Source organism: Carcharodon carcharias, chromosome 13 (assembly GCF_017639515.1).
Source record: "Carcharodon carcharias isolate sCarCar2 chromosome 13, sCarCar2.pri, whole genome shotgun sequence".
Lineage (NCBI taxonomy): Eukaryota > Metazoa > Chordata > Chondrichthyes > Lamniformes > Lamnidae > Carcharodon > Carcharodon carcharias.
This window is the reverse complement of record NC_054479.1, coordinates 33,692,776-33,713,096: the sequence shown is the minus strand read 5'-3', so window position 1 is coordinate 33,713,096 and position 20,321 is coordinate 33,692,776. Positions and strand designations below refer to the sequence as shown.

Genomic DNA, 20,321 nt, shown 5'->3' with positions numbered 1-20,321 from the left:
TAGGCATTTGCGCAACTTGCTGACAACCTTTGTTTGATCCGGCATGCAGTCCATTTGTATACTTTAATCCATTCCCACTTAGTGATGTCTTGTCAAACCACAGAGGGGAGATCTGTTGCTTTGTGGGAACTGACAAGTGTCACATTCTCCAGGTATGACATAGAATACAGCATTTGTTCTAGTGTCTTTGAATGAGACTGGTGTTTCAAAAGTTCCAAGAACGTTCAGTGGTTTGTCACTCTTAAGGGGAAGGGATGGGGGCAATCCTGAAGTTTGTCGAACATTTGTCTCCCACGAGCCTGATAGATGCCCCTATATCTATGACAGCATCTATATCTGAGCAGCCAATGGTCACTGACACACGCGGCCAATTGCTGTGTCAGTAAGAGAGCACAAAAGTATACTCAGGGTCATCCACGCTACATTATCTACATTCTCACCCTTTTGCTGTGGTGTACACATATTGCACCCTTCTGGTGGTATTGTCATTCATCAAAATCAATTAAGACCAAACACCAGCAAAGTGGTTGAGTTTCCCCACAAATTTTCTACTTTGTCAGCAGCAGGACATTCAGTCCAGTATAGATAAGCACTGTCATAGTGGAAACATCGTTTAGACAACACAAAACTGACAGACTGCTGTTGTTGCTTTGCAGGCAGTTTCCTGGCATCTAAGCAACGAACAATGTTCACTGGAGATGAACTCAGTCTAATGGTTACTGTTGGCAACTTCATCCTCATTACCTCCAAATCCAGAGCTACTGATCTTGCTAACTCCTGCAGCTCCAACAGCTTTGGCTTTCTCAAGTGCTTTTTGACATAATTGAATTGAAACAAATTTCCATCGTTTGTGTTTTGATTTTCTGTTCAACATATTCAACATCACCGGGGTCACATTTGCTGGTTGCCCCAATCGTGCAATATTGGTCAATTGTCTTGTTTGCTTCTTTATAATGTGAGATCAAGGATCTGGGTCATTCAATAAAAACTTCTCTAATGATCAGAGATTAATTTTTTGATTGGATTGTTATTTTTACAAGATCAGTGTGGCTGTACATCATGAAGGCCTCTCTGTTGCTAATCCAGAGATGGGATGCCTCATCTGTGTGTCCAACAACAGGCTATGGTCTCAATGTTTTCCCTCCTAAATCTCTAACTTAAAATGCTGTGCTGTCTACAGAAAGAAGACAAAACCTTCCAAAAGTTCCATGCCTGAAAGCAGTGTTTCTTGTAACCCTCTTTGTCACCATTACGAAGTTCTTGGGAAGATTTAGTAAGAAGTATTCAGAATCAGAACTACATGTGCTGTTGAAACAGATTCCTTTATTCTCCTGCTAGACTTCCTTCGCTGGTATATGAGTATGGCAGTTTTAAGTGGACAAAGTGCACAATGCAATTTTCAACACTACACCATCTACACCTTTACGTGGCCCAGCTGATTCTCCCTCATCAGACTTGTCTATCTCCAGGAACCTGCTTTCCAGAGAAAAACCTATAAAGCCCACTCCAACAACACGGATAATGCTCACCACCCTACTTCCTGTCAGCTGTTTTCTCCCAGTTTCACCATCTCATATACTGTTACTCTGATGACACCACCTTCCACATGAGAACTGAAATGTCCTTTTCCTCATCCATAGTAAGAACATTCTATCGCAATCATTTTACTATGATTTTGTATTCACACCCCCCATTCCCCCCCACCACCTCATCAGCATCCATATTCGGCCAACCATCTTCCACTATTTCCAACAGACAAGCTGATTTTATCAGCCTCAAATTCTCTATTCAATTCCACTCCTGGTTTCAAAAGGGATCCCACCACCAGCTGCCATTCTATGACACTCTCCTGTTGATTTTAGCATAAATTTAGTATTAATTTTAATTTCAAATAATCTACGTGTGAGCTTAAACGACCACACAGCAAGCTCTCCAGAAGTAAACCTATTACCAGTATATGGTGACCGATTGGTGGAACAGTATCAGATCTGTTCTCTAGTACGCTACCAATTACAGGGCTCTTGAGGTCATTTTTAATTGCATAGGTATGGGAAAGTGATTTGAAAAGGTTAAAGGAATATCTGAAAGTCAGCTCAGGCTTTGATGGATTGTGTCAGGTTAAGTTAATAAGAAAGTAATTCACAAAAATGAAACCTTGCAAGTGTGGAAGTGAGGAAGAGCAGTTATGATGTTCTGGTATTCCTCAAAACTATTTCCAAAGGAAGTCGCAGAAACCACTGAACAAAATTACTGAAACTCAAAAAAGATGGATTACCTCAAATTGCACTGATCAGGGGGAAGAAGTTAATCCCAAGGATAATACAATTCAATTTATCTATACTCAACCTTATATGCAATTCTTTAAATGGGCATATTTTCTTGTATGGTCAAATGGGATTCCATTTTATTTGGTAAAAGTTGCAACCATGTCTTAAGCTGTCCCTATTGGACATCATTGGAATCCTTGAAATAGAAAGATTGGAGTGATCTGCTCAACTAACTCAAAAAGTAGAAGTCATAGCCACAAAAATTGTACCTGGTGTGGGAGGTTGTGGAGCAAAGCTTACATCAATATGAGTCTTGAGTATTTTTGTTTAAGTACAGTATAGAGGAGAATGGTAGGGTAAATTGTTTTACTTGATTAATTGAAAGGAATTGAATGTAAAATATGGGAAAGCAGGTTAAATCTGTTGCAGCAAATTTAAAAGGTCATGCAGGTGAAGAGGGGTTTGAGGGGAGGGAATAATTGAAGCAGAGCATGTGCAGGCAAGAATCATACAAACTATCTTTAATTATTACACAATACAGCAAAACCTAAAACAATTTGGGAAGCAGTGAAGTAGAGCCAGTTGAAGCATAAAGAATGTTTCAGGTTGAGGAGCTAGGAAATACAAAACTAAGATGCTGCAGCTTTGCCACTGCCAGAAGTGTGCCAAGAAAACCTGATTCATCTACTGCACAATTCATCATAAATGTGGATGTATTTATAGTGCAAAAGTTAAAAATATGAGAACAGAAGTACATGCAAATGTAGGATTGATGTTATAAATAGAAGTAGCATGCTCTCTGTTCCTGGGATGTGAGAATCACTGGCAAGGCCAGAATTTGGTGCCCATCCCTAACCACACTTGGTGTCAGTGAGCCACAATCATGAACCAGTGCAGTCTATGTGATGTAGTTACACCCACAATGTTGTTCAGGAGGGAGTTCCAGTTTTTTGACCCAGAGACAGTGAAAGAATGGCAATATAGATCCAAATCAGGGTGGTGTGTGACTTGGAGGGAAACTTGCAGGTGATGGTGTTCCTATGTGTCTGCTGCCCTCATTTTTATAGGTAGCAAAGGTCACAGAATTGTAAGGTGCTGTTGAAGGAACCTTAGTAAATTGCCGAAGTGCACCTCAAATGCTTCATTTTGTCGCCAATGTGCACCACTGGTGGAGGGAATGAAGATGATGGATGGGGGTGCCGATCAAGCGGGCTTTGCCCTGGAATTGCATTCATCTAGGCAAGTGCAGAGCACGCCATTACAATCCTGACTTGTGCCTTGTACATCATGAAGTTGCTTCCTTTTACAACACCAATAAAACTTTGTGGGTTTTTTTGGTTGAACTGTACCCATTTTCAGCAAACAGATCTCACTGAAAAATACCATGTCTGGAAGCATCATTCAGGCCACAAACATTACTTTCCATAGCTTTCCTACTGCTGCTGCCTTTCTGGGCAGTTTCAGAGATGCTTCACTCAAAAGTATTGTCCTGCATAATGTCAACTGATCCACACCCTATGAATATCTGGCCAAAAGAGCTCAAGGTTATTTTTCAGCAGTGGGAGAGTCCACCTCAGCAAGTGTACAACCAAATCTTTCTTCAAAACCCCGAGCAACTAGCCATACAATTACCAACTTCTCAGTGCAAGGACTTCTCAATGCAAACCCACCTACATGACAAAGCTGGTTGTACCTTACATGTTACCTCAGAATAAACTCCAAACTCTCTTCAACTATGTAATTCCCTTTGTTTTGACTCTATTAGTCTACCTTCAAGTTTATTGGCAGCCTTCAAAACTTCACAATCATGAGGATGTCTGCTCCTAGCTTTGTTCCAGTACTGTTCCATGTTTATTTCATTGTGTAATCTATTCAAGCTATGGCCTCTAATTGCACTTATGTCCATCAGGATGACTGTTGCGAGATCATCCTCTTGCATTGTGGAAGGTTCTTTCTCCAGTACATGATTGTTTTCTGACAGTACTTTCCAGACCCATTAGCAGTACTTGCATTGCATTTTCTTTGTCCACTCTCTCACCCCATTCTGCCAGTCCCTGGACATTACTTCTTGGCCATCATCTGAAAATTCAACCAATACTTAAACTTGCCAGTAGCTTTTCCTGCATGTCCCACAATTGTTGTATGCATCCCTTCATTCAGTAGAACCCTATAGAGGGCATCCGCCCTCACACCTTCCTCTCCCTCCCAGAACCATGATAGGGTCCCCCTTGTCCTCACTTAACACCCCACCAACCTCTGCATTCAAAGGATCATCCTCCACCATTTCCGCCAACTCCAGCATGATGCCACCACCAAACACATCTTCCCTTCACCCCCCCGGTGGCTTTCCGCAGGGATCGTTCCCTCCCGGACACCTTGGTCCACTCCGCCATCACCCCCTGCACATCAACCTCCTCCCACAGCACCTTCCCATGCAACTACAGAGGTGCAACGCTTGCCCCTTTACTTCCTCCCTCCTCACCGTCCAAGGGCCCAAACACTCCTTTCAAGTGAAGCAGCATTTCACTTGCACTTCCCTCAATTTAGTCTACTGCATTCACTGCTCCCAATGCTCTACATTGGAGAGACCAAACGCAGACTGGGTGACCACTTTGCGGAACACCTTCGGTCTGTCCGCAAGCATGACCCAGGCCTCCCTGTCGCTTGCTATTTCAACACACCACCCTGCTCTCATGCCCACATGTCCATCCTTGGCCTGCTGCAATGCTCCAGTGAAGCTCAACGCAAACTGGAGGAACAGCATCTCATCTTCCAACTAGGCACTTTACAGTCTTCCGGACTTAATATTGAGTTCAACAATTTCAGAACATGAACTCTCTCCTCCATCCCTACCCCCTTTCCGATCCCCCTTTTTCCAATAATTTATAATTTTAAAAAAAATATATTTTTCTTTTCCCACCTATTTTAAAATTTATTTTGATCTATTGTTTTATCTCCACCTTTTAGCCCATTTCGATCCCTTCCCCCCACCCCACCCCCACTAGGCCATCTGCCACTAGCTTGTACTGCTTGCTACCCTTAATGTCCCCATTAGCACATTCCTTAGATAATATCACCAACGTCAACACCCCTTTGTCCTTTTGTCTATGACATCTTTGGCCATTTCTTCCTTGCCCCCACCTATCCCTGGCCCTCTATCAAGCTCTACCTGTCCCACCCCCCTCCACCAGCTTATATTTCACCTCATTTCTCTATTTCCTTAGTTCTGATGAAGAGTCATACGGAGTCAAAATGCCAACTGTATTCCTCTCCGCAGATGCTGTCAGACCTGAGTTTTTCCAGGTGTTTTTGTTTTTGTTTCAGATTTCCAGCATCCACAGTATTTTGCTTTTACCTTACAGAGTATGTTGCTCAAGTACCCAACACTGGGCAATTGGTCTTGAAATATGATAGCCCTGATCTGTTTGTCATGATCATTCACATTACCATCACCCAGCACTTGATCTACTGTATTCTGTTCCTCAGGATCTTCATCACAGAGCACATGAGCACTTGAGATAAAAAGTGTCTCATTTACTTATATCAGCTACTCAGTTTAATATTTTGTAATTCATTCCAATTAGTCAAGGTGATTAAACCTAGCTGATTGCCATATTTGACAAGCAGTTTCTTACCATCATAACTTTACCAGGATCTTTCTATTCCCAACGACCCTCCCTTTTATAATACACCAAACTTTATATTCTGTCTCAAATGGTCTTCAAACTTTCTCTGACACCATAGCCTTGATGAAAGCCCATCTCTTATGTAAAGCATGCAAATGAGCAGGGAAAAAAATGGAACTAACAGTAGCAGCTTCTAAAGCAGGAAAAATATCGCACAATACAGAAGGCAACTTGAAGCTTCAAAGACTAATTGATAGGGACTGTACACTTCAACCATCAGGAGTGAATTCTGTCAACTTGCAGTTTGGTTGATAAGTTAACGTTTATGTATCGCAGTTTGATTACTTTCAGAGCCCATTGCTGAAAGGACTTTCAGCTCGGGTATTCTTGACCACAATGTTTACATTTTCAGACGTCTCTGAACTTGTCATTAGCAAAGTCCCCTTCATTATCAGTCAAAAACTTTGCTGGTGCCCCAAATTCAATCCCTATTTACTTCTATATGATGTTTTTCTATAATAACCCCTCCCTCCTTACTAAGCATTATTGCAGAAAGGCTAAACCTGATCACGCAGTTTATAAAATGTAGAACAAAAATGTGTCTGTCACATATCTTTAGATCCACGACAACTATCTCAAAATCACAGGCCAATAGAAGACATACAAAGGACATCCTTTGATTTCTTAAAAAAAACAAATTTCACACTTCTCTCCCATCTCTATTAGCTTGTGTATTCTTCACACCTCCATCCTTTAACAGGATTTTTAACCTTTGACAAGTAGGGTATTGTCTATAAAACTAAGACAATTTGCTTTTTCTCGCTAATTCTTATCACTTGTCTTAACACTCTGATAAGAAAGAGGTTTTAAAGGGCAGCATAAGTATCTCAGTAGGGCTGCATCAGTACTTAAAATGGCTTACTCCAGCTATTTTACGTAAAAGTACGACTCTCTTTAGTGACCTCAATGTGTTGTCAGCATCAAATCTAAAGAACACAGTATTTTTATAATCCTCACTAGTGAATAAAGGTAACATTTTAACCACTGTTTCAAATATTGTTGACAGGCAAGCATTATCTAGCACAGTACAGTTAAAGGAGTCCACAACCAACACATTCATTTTTTTTGTTTTGGATTTCCAGCATCCGCAGTTTTTTGTTTTTATTTTTACATTCATTACTACATCATTGCTGTTCCAGTCGTTCTTCTGCTGTAGTAGCCAGACCTGTTAAAGATGCACCCATCCTCATTTGGTCAGTCCTTAATCCTTCCATTGCATTCAAGCCTGCATTTAGTGTCTGGACCATTTTGAAATCTGGCCTTAATTGGGTTCTCTGTTCTTTGTGTCATGACAGAATGCCCCATTTGTTCCATGACGACTGAAGGATTCTTTCAAGGCAGCAAACATCTGATCTAACAAGTCTCCCACTCAAAAACCCAAACAAACAGTCAGGAGCCTGTCCAAATGAGACACCTGGCACAATCCAGCAATTTAAACACAAGTACTGATCCAGGAATCCCCAATTTGAATTTTGCTGATCTTTTATATATGTTAACTGATATATTCCTACATGGAATAACCGGCTGTTTTCAGAAATCTATCAAAGTCCAACCATGTCTCATGGGAATTTAATAAATCTTTTTAAATTTCATCCAAGAACTCTACCAAAAATTCCAAATTGATATCACTATCCAACTGATGGCATCCAGCTCACAAAGTACTTCTGATTTTATTTCTCATTGTAAGCAGGATCACCGAAAACATACATTGTTTTCTCTTCGTTAAGGACACTATCGTGTCCAGATATCCACTCATCTTTCCACTGGTCATATGGTTCAGATGCCAAGGACATTAGAGGTCAATTATATGCTGATAATTTAAACTTACTGCTATTGCAGTGCAAGGATTATAGTTTCCTGTCCAAAATGCTTTCTTAGAAAGCAACTTTAGGCAACCATCTTCTGCTACACCAGAAAGCCAGTTGAAGGATAAAACTGGAGCCAATTTTTTTCCTTATTTATTCATTAACGGGATGTGGGCTTCACTGGCTGGGCCAGCATTTATTGCCCATCCCGAGTTGCCCTTTTGAAGGTGGTGAGCTGCCTTCTTGAACCACTACAATCCATGTGGTCTAGGTACATCCAAAGTACTGTTAGGAAGGGAGTTCCAGGATTTTGACCCAGCAAGTGAAGGAACGCCGATATATTTCCAAGTCAGGGTGGTGAATGACTTGGAGGGGAACTTCCAGGTGGTGTTGTTCCCATCTATCTGCTGCCCTTGTCTTTCTAGATGGCAGTGGTCCTGGGTTTGGAAGGTGCTGTTGAAGAAGCCTTGGTGAATTCCTGCAATGTATCTTGTAGATGGTACACACTGCTGCTACTATGCATCAGTGGATGTGGTGCCAATCAAGCGGGCTGCTTTGTCCTGGAAGGTGTCAAGCTTCTTGAGTGTTGTGGGAGCAGCACTCATCCAGGCAAATGGGGAATATTCATTCCTGACTTGTGCCTTGTAGATGGTAGGCAGCTTTGGGTAGTCAGCAACCGAGTTACTCATCGCACAATTCCTAGCCTCTGATCCGCTCTGGTAGCCACAATATTTATATGGCTAGTCCAGTTCAGCTTCTGGTCAATGGTATCCCCCTGGATGTTGATAGTGGGATTTCAGTGATGATAATGCCATTGAACATCATGGGGCGATGGTTGGATTCTCTATTGTTGGAGATGGTCATTGCCTGACACTTGTGTTGCGCAAATGTTACTTGCCACCTATCAGCCCAAGCCTGGATATTGCCCAGGTCCTGCTACATTTGGATATGGACTGCTTCAGTATCTGAGGAGTCACAAATAATGAACATTCTGACCTTATGATGGAAGAAAGGTCATTGATGAAGCAGCTGAAGATGGTTGGGCCTAGGACACTACCCTGAGGAACTCCTGTAGTGATGTCCTGGAACCGAGATGACTGACCTCCAACAACCACAACCATTTTCCTTTGTGTTAGGTATGACTCCGACCAGCGGAGAGTTTTCCCTCCAAATCCCATCGACTCCAGTTTTGCTAGGGCTCCTTGATGCCACACTCGGTCAAATGCTGCCTTGATGTCAAGGACAGTCACTCTCACGTCTCTTCCAGAGTTCAGCTCTTTTGTCCATGTTTGAACCAAGGTTGTAATGAGGTCAGGAGCTGAGTGACCCTGACTGAACCCAAACTGGATGTCAGTGAGCAGGTTATTGCTAAGAGAGTGCCGCTTGATAGCACTATTGATGAACCATCACTTTACTGATGATTGAGAGTAGACTGCTGGAGCAGTAATTGGCCAGGTTGGATTTGTCCTGCCTTTTGTGTACATGACACACCTGGGCAAATTTCCACATAGCTGGGTAGATGCCAGCATTGCAGTTGTACTGGAACATCTTGGCTCGGGGCATGGCAAATTCTGAAGCACAAGTCTTCAGTACTATTGCTGGAATATTGTCAGGGCCCATAGCCTTCAGCGATTTCTTCATATCACGTGGAGTGAGTCGAATTGGCTGAAGACTGGTATCTGAGATGCTGGGGGCCGAGATGGATCATCCACTCAGCTCTTCTGGCTGAAGATTGTAACAAATGTTTCAGCCTCATCTTTTGCACTGATGTGTTGAGCTCCTCCATCATTTGAGGATGGAGATATTTGTGGAGTCTCCTTCTCCAATGAGTTGTTTAATTGTCCACCACCATTCACCACTGGAAGTGGCCGGACTTAGATCTGACCTGACGGTGGTGAGGTCCCTTAGCCCTGACTATCACTTGCTGCTTGCGCTGTTTGGCACATAAGTAGTCCTGAATCATAGCTTCACCAGGTTGACACTCATTTTTAGGTAAGCCTGGTGCTGCTCCTGGCATGTGCTCCTGCACTCTTCACTGAACCAGGGTTGATCCCCTGGCTTCATGGTAATGGTAGAGTGGGGGATATGCCAGGCCATGAGGTTACAGATTGTGTTTGAGTACAATTCTGCTGCTGATGGCCCACAGAGCCTCATGGATGCCCAGTCTTGACTTGCTAGATCTGTTCGAAATCTATTCCATTTAGCACGGTGGTATTGATGGCATTCTCAAAGTGAAGACAGGACGTCGTCTCCACAATGACTGTGCGGTGGTCACTCCTACAGATACTATCATGGACAGATGCATTTGTGGAAGGCAGAGGTCAAGTATGTTTTTCCCTCTTGTTGGTTCCCTCACCACCTGCCACAGACCCAGTCTAGCAGGTATGTCATTTAGGATTCAGCCAGTAGTGGTGCTACCAAGCCACTCTTGGTCCCCCCAGCCAGAGTACATTCTGCACCCTTGCCACACTCAATGCTTCCTCCAAGTGGTGTTCAACATGGAGGAGCACTGATTCATCAGCTGAGGGAGGGCGCTACGTGGTTTCCTTACCCATGTTTGATGCCTTGAGGCTTGATGGGGTCCAGAGTCGAGGTTAAGGACTCCCGACCGTATACTGCTAGGCCTGTCCTGCCAGTGAAACCAGATATACCCAGGGATGGTGATGGTGGTGTCTGGGACATTATCTCTGAGGAATGATCCATGCTTGACTAGTCTATGAGACAGCTCTCCCAATTTTGGCACTAATGATAGTAAGGAGAATTTTGCAGGGTTGAGATTGCTATTGTCATTTCCAGTGCCTAGGTCAATGCCAGGTGGTCGGTCCAGTTTCAATGCGGTTTGTTACAACTGAGTGGCTTGCTTTTCCGAGGGAATTTAAAAGTCATCCACATTGCTGTGGGTCTGGAGTCACAAGTAGGCTAGACCAGGTAAGGATGACAGATTTTCTTCCCTAAAGGACTTTACAACAATTTTTATTGAATCCCACCTTCTGCCGTTGCAGGATTCGAACCTGGGTCCCCAGAGCATTACCCTGGATCTCAGGATTACTGGTCATCACTTCCCCTTTGCGTACACATTTATTTGCAGTTACACATCTCCTAACCCAACAAGCTCAGTCTTAGCCTGTGTCTATTTTTATAGGGGCTCAAGTGAATCCAGTTTACATCCACCACCTGCATAGAATTATTCATAATTAATATACAATCAACAATAGTTGATACTTCTGTGCAACTGGAAGGGGTTCATCAGGATTCAGTACTAGTTTCCTTCCTGCTCATGGTACATATATTCATGTTTTAGACTTAAATGTGGGTGGCATGATTAAGAAGTTTGCAGATAAAATGAAATTGGTCATGTGATTGATAGTGAATAGGAAAGCTGTAGACAAAGCTATCAGTGGTCCAGTCAAGTGGGCAGAAAACTGGCAAATGGAATTCAATCCTGAGAAGTGTAAGGTAATTCATTTGAGGACAACAAAGAAATACATAATAAATGGTAAGATTCTGAGAAGTATAGAAGAACAGCCAGAGCTTGGACTGCATATCCACAGATCCCTGAAGGCAGTCAGAATGGTAGATAAAGGTGGTTATGAAAGCATAAGGGATACTTTCTTTTATTAGCCAAGGCACAGAATATAAGAGCAGGGAGGTTATACTAGAGCTAGTTAGGCCACAGCTGGAGTATTGTATACAGTTTTGGTCACATTACAAGAAGGATGTGATATAAATTGGACTAGAAAGGGAACTGAGGAGATTTGAGGTTGTTGCCGAAATGGAGAATTTTAGCTTTGAGAAAAGATTGGATTGGCTAGGGCTTTTTTCCTTAGAACAGGAGGCCAAGGGGATATCTAATTGAGGTTTATAATATTATATGGGGTCTGGATAGGAAGGACCTATATCCCTTGGCAGAAGGGTCAATAACCAGGGGGCATGGATTTAAAGTAATTGGAGGGGGGATTTAGAGGAGTTGAAGAGTAATGTTTTCACCCAGAGGGTAGTGGGGATCTGAAATTCAATCTGAAAGGGTAGTAGAGGCAAAAACCTTCAGAACACAGTAGGCCAAAAGAATTCCTTCTATGACTTAAAATTTTCCATGTTTCTTTGACTACCCAGTATGATATTGAACCACACAAAGCTACTATCTGATATAAAAACAGAAAATGCTGGAAAAACTCAGCAGGTCCAGCAGCATCAGTGGAGAGAGAAAAGTAGGGCTAACTCTGAGTTCACATGACTCTTTTTCAGAGCTCAGCCAGCAATAGAAAATACAGTGCTGGTGCCTCTGCTCCAAAGCAGAGGAAAAGGGGAAATAAAAGTTCCCATTCTTGATGGTTATTTAGTGATCCATTGCTGATTAGTTTACCAACACCCTTTAGTTTCACATATGAACAATTACAAAATACTGAGTAGCTTGTAAAATCTTGAGGGGAAGAAATGTGGAAGAAAACAAAATTCTCTTTAAAATGAATGACAATGGACAAAATTGGATCATGGCAATTTCATAAGCCTCTCTCTCCTCCTTTAAGGTTCTGCTTAAAACCTACTCTTTGACGAAGCTCTTGTTCATCAAAATCTCTTAACTGGCTCGGTGTCAAATTATGTTCTGTAACATTCCATGAAACACTTTAGGATGTTTTATTATGTTAAAAGGTCCTAAGTTGTTCCTGCTTAACATGATAGACCACCAATAATGTCAGCTGTGGTTCACTTGATAGCACTCTTGCCTGGCAGAAGGTTATGGGCTCAAGGCCCACTCGGAGAATTGGGCACAAAAAAAACTAGACTGACCTTCCAGTCCACTAATGGAGTGCTGCACTGTTAGAAAAGCTTCCTTTTGAATAACACATTAAATTGAGGCCATGTCTGCTTTGAGGTGGACATAAAAGATCCCCAACACTATTCTGAAAAACAGGATTATCCCAAGAGTAATGGCCAATGTTTATACCTCAACCAAAATCCCTAAAATTTTAACATATTGTGGGACTTTACTGTTCATAAATTGGCTGCCACATTTCATACAACGCTGGCTACACTTCGTACTTCATTGGCCATAAAACACTTTGGGACATTGAGGTCATGAAGCTGCTATGCAAGTTTAAATCATTTTTTCCCCTTACACACTGCTCTTTTTCTCAAAAATGCCAAACAGTCCTGCAATTTAAAAATCTAATTATAATAGAATCCTTATCATCCACAACGCAATGTACATAATGTCTCAATGTCAAGAGGGATTTACAAACTGTAATTCTAAGCAGCGGCGCAAATTAAATCTGGGTAAGAGGTCACGTCAGGACAGCAAGATATCAACAAAATGAATAGAGCACGTGGATTCTGGTTACAATGTTTACAAGTAACTGAAAATAATAGGACGCAGTTATTGTGTGTACTCAAAAGCTGATTGCAAAGTGGTTACAACATTAAATTTCTGACACCTGTGTCAAATGTTAACTTCGCTCAAAATAGACCAAAAATAATATACAGGACAAATAGTCACACACGAAAAACATTTTATTCGTGACTAAAAAAATGTTTTCAATTAATGCAAATATTTGCGTTGCCCGGATCATGCAATGGAAACTTTTTAGCCTAAAAATATTTACATATTATTTGTGTGCGTGTATTTTCTCATTACTAAATTGGTTAATTATGTTTAGTTTTGTATTCTGTCGATTGTGACTTCGTTGAGCTTGCTTCCCCCACTTCCTCCTCCTTTCCTGTCCTCGACCTACACTCTAAAGTGCACCCAAAGCGCTAAATTTAAAAAGACCTCATCAACAATAATAATTTAAAAAAATGGAGAAGGACTGTGGAGCGCAGGTGAGCCGGCCGGGGCCGAGCCGTGGCCCTGCCAGCCCGACAAAGGACGCTGTCCTTCCCAAAGCCGGCACCGACTCGGCGGCACACAAAGCAATGGCACAGGCTTCATGTGACTGCAGCGAAATGGATTCTGGGTTCAGCCCTCATTCCTGTCGCTGTGGGTCTTCTCTTTACTTCAAAATCCATTTTTAATATTTAAAATACATCTCAAAGGAACCCGCTGGCCGGCTCTCGGCTCGCCGGAGACGGAATTCCCTCCCCCCCACCTTAAACCTGGATTCCGCTCCGAACCAAGTCATCTCTCCCTCCCCCACCATCACCACCATCAATCTCTCTTCAGCGACCAAGAGGGAAACGCCGGCCTTTTAAAATCTATTCCGTTGTTTTTGTTTTTTTTCTTCTTTTCCCCCTTACCATTTCCGTACTTTTTCGATTGCTGCCATAACCCGTTTGATGTCATCCTTGGCCCTGCTCCTGGTCTCGGCCCGCACCGACCTGCCGGACATAGTGAAATGGTGAAGAGCCCCAAAGGCCGAGCGCCGCCACACAAAGCGAGCGAAACAACCTCTCTCCGATCGAGCCCCCGCCGCCCGCCTGACTGCGCCTGCGCACTCGCCGGCGCGCGCGCACGCACGCTGCGAGGAAGGCCGCGTGAACAAAGGCGGCACCTATCGCGAGATTTCATGCCCCCGCCACGCGCCACATTTCAGAAACTTTCCCAAGAACTTTTTGTCTGTCGCTGCAAACGCCGTGTGTTTTTCGTTCAACATTGAAACCAGTCCCTGTTAGTCTTTCTCGACGCTTCAGCATTACAAATTATTCTTGGTAGATTTTATATGTATATATCTATATATATATACACATATATACAAAGCGTGTTTCAACGCAAACCAATCTAAACAAAAATAGCTGGAAAAACTCAGCAGGTCTGATAGCATCTGCGGAGAAGAACACAGTTAACGAATTACTCGGACTCGAAACGTTAACTGTATTCCTCTCCGCAGATGCTGTCAGACCTGCTGCGTTTTGCCAGCTGTGTTTGTTTTTGTTTCAGATTTCCAGCGTCCGCAGTATTTTGCTTTTACCAATCTAAGCAGTTGGATTTCCTGAGAAATACGGCAACTCATGTTACACACTCATATAAAGATACTATTATAAAGATAATCAGACACAATTTAAGAGCTGAGTGCTCTGAAAATTTACTGGACGCTATCCTCGCTGAGGCTGCGAGAGTTTGTTGGTTGGAAGGCATCAAATTTGCTCGGGGCAAGATTCACCTGCCCGAGAATCAACCACATTGTCTTGTGCTTTCGACCCTATCACAGGTTTTTCCTTCTGTCACCCTTTTTTTCACTTGCTTAACGCCGATTGCATCTTCAACTTTTCCCAGTTGTGATGAAAGGTCATCAACCTAAAATACTAACCTGAGATATTAAACCTGTTTCTCTCTCCACAGATGCGGACAGCCCTGTTGACTATTTCCAACATTTCCTGTTTTGATTACTTTGAGGTTCCAGACTTCACAGATCCAGATCGTACTTAATCCCTATATTACACAAGAAAACTGCTCTTTTAAATATCTTCTTCAGTCCTTTGTATTACTTTCTGCCCGCTGTCAACGCTATGGCAGGAATTTTAGTGAGCAAGGGGAGGTGGAGAGGGCCCAGGAAGCCCCAAACAACTGGTGTTAGATTAGGAACCCAACATTATCCCACCCACTTGAGCAAGGAACCCCCGTGCAGCTGGTGGAAAACTAATTAAAATACCCAAAGAGTTAATTAAGTGCATCTTTAACCCTGCATTCTGGCTTTAACAGTTATTCTTGGGTTTAACAGTTTCTGCATCTTGTCAGGGTGCAGTTGCAAGAACATATTCTGGAGACTGCTTACTAAAATTGACGTGCCTTCAAAGACTGAATTCAGCAAGCCTGTGGATAGCCAGAGTGAAAGGCTTATGCTTACACGATTACCTCTGTCAGTCTTAAATCACTACTTTGGAATTGCAACTTTTTGGAGTTAGTTCCAAATGACCTGTATCTCAACTTCCTTGCTGTCAGCCTTCACTGCAGCATGTCAGCAGTTAAAGCAGCAGCAGCCTGGTCTCAAAGGAGGAGCAACAGGAGCAGGCACTTGAGAAGCATCAGGAGCACCACCATCATCAGCAGCAGCACAGATGGAAACAGGTTTACTCAAAAAAAAAGAGTATCAGCAGCAGCAGCAGCTGATCGCCGCCATGTTGTGGTATCGGCTGGTCACTTTGACCCCTGCCCCGGACTTTGTCACAAGAATCCAGAGATTGTTAGTCGACTTCTTCTGGGACAAAAGATTGCACTGGGTCGCTGCCGAGGTTCTGAGTCTCCCGCTTAGGGAGGGTGGTCAGGCGCTAGTGTGCCTACGCACACAGGTGGCGACTTTCCGCCTTCAGACCCTGCAGCGATACCTCTACGTCGAGCCTCCTCCTAGATGGTGTGCCCTGATGACGTATTTCTTCCGTCAGGTGCACGGCCTGAATTATGACGTGCAGCTCCTGTTTATAGAACAGCTGGGCCTCGGTGGCTCCTTGCAGGCGTTGCCCGTCTTTTACCAGGACCTGATCAAAGTCTGGAAAGTGGTCGCCTCGCGACGCAGCTCTCCCCCGTCAGGAGTAGCGGCTATCGTCAGAGAGCCGCTGCTCAGGAATCCGCCCCTCCGTCCTTTTCAGTGGTTGGCGGAGAGGAGGGCTGTGGCCGCAGGGGTGACCAGGATCGGGGACGTGCTGGGTGGCGGAGGACTGGGCTGGATGCTCCCGCAGGAGTTGGCGCGACGCGCGTCTGTGAGTGTCCAGGTCGCAGCCGATGCCATCCAAGACCTGAGAACGGTCGTGCTCGGACCCGACGTTATTTTGGGTCTTGAGGTGGCCCAGGTGCGCGGTGGTCTTCCGTCTGAGCGTTCCCCTGTTCGGACGGAATTCCACATTGGCCCCAAGCCCCGAACCCTCCCTCGGGTGCTGGTGCCCCGCAATATGAGCCGCCTCGGGGACATGCCCTCTGTGCCTTTTGGCACAGCAAAGAGGGGCTTTTTGTATGGACTGCTGCTGCACACCTTCCATTTTCTCGCCCTTGTCCGTCGACCGGACACGCCCTGGCGTGCCTTGTTGCCGTCCGGCGGCGGAGGCCCTCGATGGGAGGCCCTCTACGGAGGTGTCCTCCCCCTTTCTATCGGGGACCTGGGTTGGAGGGTGTTGCATGCAGCAGTCCCTTATAATAAGAGGATGCATAGGTTCACGGACTCTCAGGACACATGCCCTTTTTGCGGTCTTGTGGAGTCCGTGGACCATGTATACATAGGGTGTTGTAGGCTGCACTCCCTTTTTAGTTATTTGAAAAACCTTTTATTGATGTTTTGTTTGCACTTCAGCCCCACGCTCCTGATCTATGGGCACCCGGTGCGGAAGGGGGTCGGGAAGGAGGAGGACCTCCTCGTGAACCTGCTCCTGGGCCTGGCCAAGTTGGCCATTAACAGGTCCAGGCAGCGGGCGATCGACGGGGGAGTCCCGCCCGATTGTTTGTCCCTCTTCCGCGGCTACGTTCGCTGCCGGATGTCCCTGGAGAAGGAGCACGCGGTGTCTGCTGGCACTCTCGAGGCCTTCCGTGCTCGGTGGGCACCGCGGGGACTGGGGTGTTTTGTTGACCCCTTTAATCACATTTTGATTTAAAGTTTGTAAGTTTCCTTTAAACTTTGTTCTTGGTTTTACAGCTGACCTGAATTAGGGGCTGTGCCTGATTTATCCCAATTTTGTTGATTTGGTTTTCATTTAAAAGATTATCAGCAGCAGCACAGATGGAAACAGGTTTACTCAAAAAAAAAGAGTATCAGCAGCAGCAGCAGCTGATCGCCGCCATGTTGTGGTATCGGCTGGTCACTTTGACCCCTGCCCCGGACTTTGTCACAAGAATCCAGAGATTGTTAGTCGACTTCTTCTGGGACAAAAGATTGCACTGGGTCGCTGCCGAGGTTCTGAGTCTCCCGCTTAGGGAGGGTGGTCAGGCGCTAGTGTGCCTACGCACACAGGTGGCGACTTTCCGCCTTCAGACCCTGCAGCGATACCTCTACGTCGAGCCTCCTCCTAGATGGTGTGCCCTGATGACGTATTTCTTCCGTCAGGTGCACGGCCTGAATTATGACGTGCAGCTCCTGTTTATAGAACAGCTGGGCCTCGGTGGCTCCTTGCAGGCGTTGCCCGTCTTTTACCAGGACCTGATCAAAGTCTGGAAAGTGGTCGCCTCGCGACGCAGCTCTCCCCCGTCAGGAGTAGCGGCTATCGTCAGAGAGCCGCTGCTCAGGAATCCGCCCCTCCGTCCTTTTCAGTGGTTGGCGGAGAGGAGGGCTGTGGCCGCAGGGGTGACCAGGATCGGGGACGTGCTGGGTGGCGGAGGACTGGGCTGGATGCTCCCGCAGGAGTTGGCGCGACGCGCGTCTGTGAGTGTCCAGGTCGCAGCCGATGCCATCCAAGACCTGAGAACGGTCGTGCTCGGACCCGACGTTATTTTGGGTCTTGAGGTGGCCCAGGTGCGCGGTGGTCTTCCGTCTGAGCGTTCCCCTGTTCGGACGGAATTCCACATTGGCCCCAAGCCCCGAACCCTCCCTCGGGTGCTGGTGCCCCGCAATATGAGCCGCCTCGGGGACATGCCCTCTGTGCCTTTTGGCACGGCAAAGAGGAGCTTTTTGTACGGACTGCTGCTGCACACCTTCCATTTTCTCGCCCTTGTCCGTCGACCGGACACGCCCTGGCGTGCCTTGTTGCCGTCCGGCGGCGGAAGCCCCCGATGGGAGGCCCTCTACGGAGGTGTCCTCCCCCTTTCTATCGGAGACCTGGGTTGGAGGGTGTTGCATGCAGCAGTCCCTTATAATAAGAGGATGCATTGGTTCGCGGACTCTCAGGACACGTGCCCTTTTTGCGGTCTTGTGGAGTCCGTGGACCATGTATACATAGGGTGTTGTAGGCTGCACTCCCTTTTTAGTTATTTGAAAAACCTTTTATTGATGTTTTGTTTGCACTTCAGCCCCACGCTCCTGATCTATGGGCACCCGGTGCGGAAGGGGGTCGGGAAGGAGGAGGACCTCCTCGTGAACCTGCTCCTGGGCCTGGCCAAGTTGGCCATTAACAGGTCCAGGCAGCGGGCGATCGACGGGGGAGTCCCGCCCGATTGTTTGTCCCTCTTCCGCGGCTACGTTCGCTGCCGGATGTCCCTGGAGAAGGAGCACGCGGTGTCTGCTGGCACTCTCGAGGCCTTCCGTGCTCGGTGGGCACCGCGGGGACTGGGGTGTTTTGTTGACCCCTTTAATCACATTTTGATTTAAAGTTTGTAAGTTTCCTTTAAAACTTTGTTCTTGGTTTTACAGCTGACCTGAATTAGGGGCTGTGCCTGATTTATCCCAATTTTGTTGATTTGGTTTTCATTTAAAAGATTATCAGCAGCAGCAGCACAGATGGAAACAGGTTTACTCAAAAAAAAAGAGTATCAGCAGCAGCAGCAGCTGATCGCCGCCATGTTGTGGTATCGGCTGGTCACTTTGACCCCTGCCCCGGACTTTGTCACAAGAATCCAGAGATTGTTAGTCGACTTCTTCTGGGACAAAAGATTGCACTGGGTCGCTGCCGAGGTTCTGAGTCTCCCGCTTAGGGAGGGTGGTCAGGCGCTAGTGTGCCTACGCACACAGGTGGCGACTTTCCGCCTTCAGACCCTGCAGCGATACCTCTACGTCGAGCCTCCTCCTAGATGGTGTGCCCTGATGACGTATTTCTTCCGTCAGGTGCACGGCCTGAATTATGACGTGCAGCTCCTGTTTATAGAACAGCTGGGCCTCGGTGGCTCCTTGCAGGCGTTGCCCGTCTTTTACCAGGACCTGATCAAAGTCTGGAAAGTGGTCGCCTCGCGACGCAGCTCTCCCCCGTCAGGAGTAGCGGCTATCGTCAGAGAGCCGCTGCTCAGGAATCCGCCCCTCCGTCCTTTTCAGTGGTTGGCGGAGAGGAGGGCTGTGGCCGCAGGGGTGACCAGGATCGGGGACGTGCTGGGTGGCGGAGGACTGGGCTGGATGCTCCCGCAGGAGTTGGCGCGACGCGCGTCTGTGAGTGTCCAGGTCGCAGCCGATGCCATCCAAGACCTGAGAACGGTCGTGCTCGGACCCGACGTTATTTTGGGTCTTGAGGTGGCCCAGGTGCGCGGTGGTCTTCCGTCTGAGCGTTCCCCTGTTCGGACGGAATTCCACATTGGCCCCAAGCCCCGAACCCTCCCTCGGGTGCTGGTGCCCCGCAATATGAGCCGCCTCGGGGACATGCCCTCTGTGCCTTTTGGCACAGCAAAGAGGGGCTTTTTGTACGGACTGCTGCTGCACACCTTCCATTTTCTCGCCCTTGTCCGTCGACCGGACACGCCCTGGCGTGCCTTGTTGCCGTCCGGCGGCGGAGGCCCTCGATGGGAGGCCCTCTACGGAGGTGTCCTCCCCCTTTCTATCGGGGACCTGGGTTGGAGGGTGTTGCATGCAGCAGTCCCTTATAATAAGAGGATGCATAGGTTCACGGACTCTCAGGACACATGCCCTTTTTGCGGTCTTGTGGAGTCCGTGGACCATGTATACATAGGGTGTTGTAGGCTGCACTCCCTTTTTAGTTATTTGAAAAACCTTTTATTGATGTTTTGTTTGCACTTCAGCCCCACGCTCCTGATCTATGGGCACCCGGTGCGGAAGGGGGTCGGGAAGGAGGAG

The 20,321-nt window shown here is 46.0% G+C and overlaps 1 protein-coding gene across 2 annotated transcripts in view; it reads right to left on the bottom strand.

The window, feature by feature from the left end:
* The window catches only part of bcl7a (BAF chromatin remodeling complex subunit BCL7A), a 61,904-nt gene extending 47,728 nt beyond the window's left edge, over positions 1 to 14,176 (bottom strand). The window contains exon 1 of one of the 2 annotated variants that reach the window (XM_041203482.1): positions 13,990 to 14,176. In XM_041203482.1, coding sequence (XP_041059416.1) covers positions 13,990 to 14,081 — 92 coding nt within the window. In that variant the 5' untranslated portion in view covers positions 14,082 to 14,176. The remainder of the gene's footprint in view (positions 1 to 13,989) is intronic. The other variant, XM_041203484.1, reaches the window with a different exon arrangement.
* Between the last annotated feature and the right edge of the window lie 6,145 nt (positions 14,177 to 20,321).